Consider the following 7,500-nt stretch of genomic DNA (forward strand, 5'->3'; position numbering starts at 1 on the left):
ACTTTCCATATGACATCCCACTAATATAAAAAAAAAGACATAATATCCTAATATCATTGTGTGCTCCTTTTCTGGTACTAACCTCTATGAAATTATCACATTTTTTGTCTCCCTTCTTCTCAATAAACACCGTCATTACTGTGCTGCAACGTCACAGCAATTGCAATAAGATGAAAGCAAACCATACTCAAGGACAACGTATCTGTACACCATCGGAAATAAATAGAAATACTACTGGTAGATCTGGACAACGCACCTACCTACTCCAAATAAAATTGCTACAATATACAAGCTACACAACTTTGCTATCTAATGTACACAGGCAAATGATATCCTTTTATCTCTTCCAAATCTAGCAACCCTAAGAGCAATACCACTACTCATCTTCTTCCTATTTACATTTACTCTTGACACATTCCCCTTGCAGGACATCCAATAAAATATCAACAAACATCATAAAGCCTTCTCTCTCATATCTTACCTTCATCCCAGACAAGCTCCGATTCTGTGTTGGTCTTCTCTGCCCTTTGTTTCAGCTCCTGTCGTCTAGCTTCTGCAGCCTCTAATCTGCTAACTTTGTAGAAGTATCGATGCCAAAACACAACGTGGGATACCTTGAATAAGGGATTTAATGGGATTCATTAAAAGGAAGAGTTATGCAGTCTATGGGAGTTTTGCTTCATTTAAATGCTGAAAGAATTTTGCAACTGTCAACAGTTTATTACAAGAAACATACAAAAATGTATGAATGAGAAGATAGAGATAGAGATGAAGATAGAGACAAAGACAGAAACAGAGACAAAGATAGAGACAGAGACAGAGACAGAGACAGACAGAGACAGAGACAGTGACAAAGATGAAGACAAAGACAATGACAAAGAGAAAGACAAAGACAAAGACAGAGAAAGAGGTAGAGGTCAAGATCAAGGTTGAGGCAAAGAGAAACAGAACCACTGATAACAAAATGAAGAAAAAACACCCACCTGAGCTGGAACTAGAGTTGTGTAATGGTGTCTCAAAGGTTGGTTATTGACCAGGAGATCTGACAACTCAGTCTGCCGTGCCTCCAGGTCGAAGGTTTCCACCCAGGTCTCGTACTGTGTCTCTTCTCCTTCTGGGTCCGTTGTGAAAGTCTCTGGATCTTGTGATATTGCATATATTGCTGCCTGCAAGTTAGATTAATTGGTTTATAGAAACTTTATCAAGATAATGGCAAATAGGAAAAAGTAATAATAATTTGGTGCCACTGATTCTTAATGAGGCATCTTTCACTTAATAATGTTTATATACTTATTACAAACTCTTCTGAGAAATATTAATAAAATAATAATGGTATAGTTTCAAGATAATGTATAATGATAATTCAAAAGTCTTAAAACCTTTACTTCTGGATGGCAATTATGTCATTCCCTGCCAAAGCTTGCCTCACCAGAGATACATATGCAGTGGTTGTATAATGAACCAACTATTATCATAGCCTTCACATCATACAGAGACTCTACACTGTGGTGAATATATTACACCAAAAAACAACAACGCATTAAATAATATGTATCTGTTGCCTGCACACCACAAACATAATCTCATTCACATAGAGTTTTGTCATTTCAGTAGTTCAAACAGCCCCGAGCCAAATATTCCTCATTCACATTGTATCACTGACACCTCACTTCAAGGCCAGACAAGATTTATTTCCACCAATCATATTATACATATCTCCATATACAAGTAAATAAATCACATGTGATTTTCACAGTACAAGAGGCTCCCATTATCTGTCACTGATATTGAACACAAAAACAAGAAAAAATAACAATAACAACAAAGCATTATAACCTGAAAGAAGACATTATAAGACCATTCACTTCAATATTGTAGTGCTGTGTTAACCCATAGCCTACATATATTTGCTAGAATAACATAAAATGGAGAATCTTAGTTTTATTTGAGAACATGGATTCACACACATGGTTCCACAAGTGCTCTGCCACCAAGGAGTCAAAAGAAGGCCCTATGTGACCACACCTGATTTTCCCACTCAGTGATTTTCAGGATTTCTTTTTCTACTGCTGTTAATATTTACATTGAAATTATCCCTACTGACATCATGATTGTGATTATGTTATAAGCAATATTACAGCAATAATAAAAAAATGTATTTCTGAAAATCAAGGAAAAGAGTAAACAGGTGAGATAGGTAGATTCCAGTAATTAACTGCTTGGTGACTCAGCACATGTGGAGCAATCTATGTGCAAACAAAATTAATGAACTCAACTCATAATGGATATAGCTAGATAAGCAAAAATGGGTTAAGATACAGTCAGAATTCAGTACAACAGATCTGAGTAAGTTAACCCCTTGATTGTGGATGACATAAAATCATGTTAAGTATTTGGTGGGTTGAGTCACAAACAGCACCACATAAAGGCATACCCCACGTCATGGGCACATCAGAGCGAGCTTGCCTTTCTCTGACAGCAACGACATCAATTATTTGGTCTCACTCTAAAATACAGGTACATAAAGTGATAGTAAAATTCAATGATTTCAAACTTGCAGTTATAGGCTTTAGCTGCATAATTAGGTGATCAATTTTGTGTTTGAAATTCTGAATAAGCTGGGGACAAATGGGGAATCTGCTATTGCACACCATCTCTGCATTACTTCTTTTTAATATTGAAATTGTTTGGTTAAGACTGAAGTTGCATGGTGTGGCAGTCAATTAACTAAATTGCAGGCCATGACTAATTTTGCCATCCAATCACACGGCATATATGCACAGCCTCTGGTGCATTTTTAAGGATAGAAAGAATAGCCAAGAGGATAATGTCATACCTAAAGAAACATCAACAGTATGTTCCACAAACCTAAACTTCTAATTATCCATTTCCTTCTCAATCATCATTAGTCAACAAAATAGTTTTGGTACCAGGAAGTCATAGCATAACACCAAAGTCACAACAAAGGAATTAGCATTTCAAATGAGGTTGAGTGTCAAATGGTGGGAATGGCGTGGCATTCTGGTAACGAAACTTTCTCTGCCCTGATGAAAAAAGAATGGAATTTTCAAAAATTTAACTCCCACAAAACTTGGGCATAAAAAGAAGTGAAACAACGAACAGAGAGGCAATACATAAAGAGGAGTTCCTGCAAATTACAAAGCAATACATTACCTTACCATAAAACAATATGAGTTCATAAGTGCCATCTATATCACACCTCATCACACTAACCTGAAGTCTGTTGAGGATGACGGGCTGCTGATTACGAATGACAATGGCCTCCTGATCACCATCATCAGGCGGAGGAGTAAACACTTCGGCAACATGATTAAGGAAGCCACTTACACTTTTCTTCACATTACTGGCTGTGCTCTCATCATCATCCAGCTTAGAGGGGAGAATAATTGTTCTTATCATATTCATTATCATCCTTACTATTATACATTACATAATCATAAGAATTTGATACTGAATTTCTGCCTCTTTTGTGCTAACTGATATCCAGAAAAATGGTGAATGTGACAAAGCATGAGATGAGTGAGAGAAAAAAAAACTTGTGAACTATTCTAACCATTCTATAATGTGAAAAACTTTGTTACTCTGGGTCAAAACATTATCATTTGACTGCAAAATCTAATTCTACTTTTAACCACTTCATTCCTCACCTTTAGTTTCTCCTTCAAAGTATTTGCTGTTGATGAAACTACAGATGAGGCCTCTTCTGATACAACTTTGGTAAACTCATCAAAATCTTTCTTCACAAACTCCAGCACTTCTGTTGACTGTGAGACCACCTGGAGCAGGGAAGTATACTTATTATTAACCTAAATATTCAATATTCACTTACATGCGCTGCATCTAATGAACAAGAGCCCTGATAAATATACAATGATTTCTTTTCTACACAGTCAAAATAATATTTTTTCTAAAATCATCTGAAAAAGTATTCTTTCCTATACAGACTGGAGAATAAATGGTAAAAACACCTAGGTAAAAATAGAAAAAAGAATTAGCCCCATTCATGATTTCTTCTAACATTCCCTTTTCATAAATGAGCTTAAAAACCATAACAGATAAAAATGATATTCTAAAAATCAATGACAAATGTAAGGATACTCCTCTACTTACAAAAGAGCTGTCCAAATAAAACCAACATAAATTGAAAACACTAGAACGCAAAGGTTCATTTAACACATCTAATGTACTGAACATCAACCTACAGGAAAAAAATGAATTCAAAATCAAAGTACACTTTCTACTGAATGTACATTGCCTTAAACCATCATGGTAAAAGAAAAATCATATGTAATACCATCATACATCTAGGACCATCTCAACTACCATAAAAAAAACATCTAAAACCACCTGCAATTCAATCAACCTTTAATTATTTTGCATATTTAGTCTACCTTAGAGTGATGACTCACAGCTAAAGGAAATGTATGAATTAAAATCAATAGTAACTTTTTTTAGCATTTCAATTCTACCCTGCAAACTCAATAAAATAATGATTTGAAATATAAAACCTACCACTTAAAGTAAAACATAAGAATAAATTACAATATAAATTTGATACTTAAAAAAATTTCCATTCCAATTAAAATACCATCTTATCCCTATTTCAAACCTTCATTCAATCTGAGTAAATTAAAACCACAGGTTTGCAATATTAGTAGGATGAGGTACTATAACATACACAAATACTTAAATGCGTTGTTCTCCTGTTCTTCTACTTTAAGAAATCAAATTACTTTGCAATCTGTAAACATTGTCAGTTCAATAATCTATTACTTTTACACCGATTGATTAATTGCAATAAGGCATCAATACATAGCTGTCTTAATGCCTTGTGTGGCTTTAACTATATTCTTTAAGGCCCACCACCAAGAAATAGATTAATAACATAATTCTGATAGCAACATAACAAATCTCAGTTTGATTTTTTCTAGGAATAAAGATCACAAGTTAGATATTTCATGCCGTGAAAACATGGAGGATTCTTTGTTTTCCTAGGCAGGCTTTGGGGGGCAGCAGCCCCCATAGGGGGGGTCACAGGGGACACAGCCCCCTGCATTAGATAATATACTAACTGATTTTATGTATATTATTCATATTTTACCCCACAATTTCCCTGGTACCTTTCATGACCTCCCCTGCTACCAGGTCCAAGAATTTGGGGGTTTGAGGGATTTTTGCGCAATCATTAAATACATTTGGAAACTAAAGTATGAGAGAAACCCTACAGTACCAAAATCATCACAATGTGTTTAGTGAAACTATTCCAAAAAATACCTTTTTTTTTGGGGGGGGGGCCAAAAATTTATGAATAGATGGAAACATAAATATAATGAAATAGATATAGATATAAATGGATATTACAAAAATATAGAAATAGATACATAAATATATACATATAGATATATAGACACAGATATACATACATACTATATACACAAAAAATAGATTAGACAGATATAAAGATAAAATGATAGAGATAGAGACAGATGGACAGATAAATGGGCATAGATACAGACATAGATTTTGTTTTGTATATGGATACAGATGTAGTTGTAGATGTAAATATAAAGTATATAGAGACAGAGATACAGAAGAAATAGAGCTAGCTAGATATATTCACTAACCTAGAACAAATAACTTACCTTCTCTCCCGCACTCTGGATCCAACCCCACCAGCTTCCATCGTTTCTGCCACTGATAATGAAAATGACATTAATAAACCTACTATTCACATGATCAATATACTAAATACTTTTTGAAATCTTAATGATAAGCAATTTTTAAAAATCATAACCACTTTCAGATTTTTCTGCTCATAATAAGATGTGATAATGAGAATTATAAAATGAAATATTTATATTTTCCCTTTACTTTACACTATAGTAATTTCCATTAAATCATTCACATTCACCACATGATACTAGCTATCAAATTCCTGACTATGATTTACCTTAAAAAGCCTACAAGAAATTATGCATAAATCAGTGAAGCTGTTATTTGTCTCCATTACCATTATCATCTCTACCCCTACTTATGAAAATCTTATAACAAGTAAATTAAAAAAAAAAAAAAAAAATCACTACCACAACAATAAATAACTCATTCAACATACAGTGAGAACAAGAATGCTCTCGACTTACCCATAAAATAGAGCAAGTGACCCTTCCTCATAGCAGCTGCATGCACAAGAGAAAATTTACAACTAAAGCACAATACATCACACATATGGTTGTAATTCAAACTGTGACCCAGAATTTCCCTCAAAATTATATCCAAAGCACTTTTGATTTACTTAAACTTAAATTGTGAACACAACTTTTCCTCAAAATGATCATATTCTATTTGGCCAACAAGAATACATTAAGCGTATGCAAGTCCTTACTGTACAAAGCTTATCATAAAGAAGGAATGTACAGCTGAATCTCATAATTCATTAGACAAACAAAAGCAACAAAAGGTCATCCTTTTATACAATATGACATGTAAAAGCCATACAAACAGGTATATAGATATTGCTGCTATTGTACTGATAATTTTACATCACAGAATACACTGCTTTGAATGAACATTAATTTTCTCCTTGCTTCTTCCCATTCTTAACAAACGTGATGCTGCCTGTGAACTTGCCAATTTAACCTTCTCCCTTCAATTACATTAAAGTTAAATTCTGCATCAACCAAATGCTTTAAAAAAAATGTAACCACCTTGCATTTTGGCATAATCATATTCAGAAAATTAAAATCATGCTAACACAAACATGGCAGATATTTTTCATTTACAAAAGCATGAAGTTAAAATACATTATCATACCAACATTTCTCATGAGTAAATCACATTCTAGAGATATTTCCATTACTCCTTTGTGTGGCTGGAATGAATGAGTCTCCTTGTTATCTCTAAATTTGCATTAACGATACATGCAAATATACAAACACCAATCCTCCTTAACCCAGCCATGCATCATATAGGCATCCAAAAATTATATCATCAATAGCATCATAGTTGCACTGCAATGCTTACAGTGATAATTAGTGTCACTGTCATTTTCTTGATGAAGGGTATCATCACTAATGTCATTTGAATATTTTCATAAAGTGACATTATCATTATTACTATTTACATCCCATTCATTACATTAATTCAATGCCCTTCTGTATTTGAAAGCAAATGCCTCTAAAGGTGTTTTCAGACCAACTTCCAGACAATGTGTTTATCAGATGTTTTGTTGGTTTAAACTTGAATATATAAACATTAATGTCTATACATTAATGCATTACAATCTTATGACTGTAGTGCTTACTAATAAAGATTTAAAAAACAAATCATTTCATAATTGCTTCTTTGGGGAACTGGTCTGGAAATACCCTTGGATATGCATGCTTTCATTCACTTATTTGCTCATACAGTATCTGCAAGGCAATATCTAGCATCACTTCCTAACCTGACTAAGCTCATCACACGGCTAGCATGTAGTTTTCT

General features: G+C 33.8%; 1 protein-coding gene across 12 annotated transcripts in view; it reads right to left on the minus strand.

The window, feature by feature from the left end:
- Window positions 1-7,500, minus strand: part of LOC113830450 (BSD domain-containing protein 1) — a 35,633-nt gene that overhangs the window by 26,501 nt on the left and 1,632 nt on the right. For 9 of the 12 annotated variants that reach the window (XM_070141152.1, XM_070141151.1, XM_070141150.1 and 6 more), the window contains exons 2-7: window positions 6,162-6,197; window positions 5,664-5,715; window positions 3,669-3,797; window positions 3,235-3,390; window positions 984-1,166; window positions 482-614 (exon numbers count right to left, since the gene is read on the minus strand). In XM_070141152.1, coding sequence (XP_069997253.1) covers window positions 482-614; window positions 984-1,166; window positions 3,235-3,390; window positions 3,669-3,797; window positions 5,664-5,715; window positions 6,162-6,197 — 689 coding nt within the window. The remainder of the gene's footprint in view (window positions 1-481; window positions 615-983; window positions 1,167-3,234; window positions 3,391-3,668; window positions 3,798-5,663; window positions 5,716-6,161; window positions 6,198-7,500) is intronic. The other 3 variants (XM_070141144.1, XM_070141145.1, XM_070141143.1) reach the window with 1 other exon arrangement.

The sequence above is a fragment of the Penaeus vannamei genome, chromosome 27, assembly GCF_042767895.1.
Source record: "Penaeus vannamei isolate JL-2024 chromosome 27, ASM4276789v1, whole genome shotgun sequence".
Taxonomy (NCBI): domain Eukaryota; kingdom Metazoa; phylum Arthropoda; class Malacostraca; order Decapoda; family Penaeidae; genus Penaeus; species Penaeus vannamei.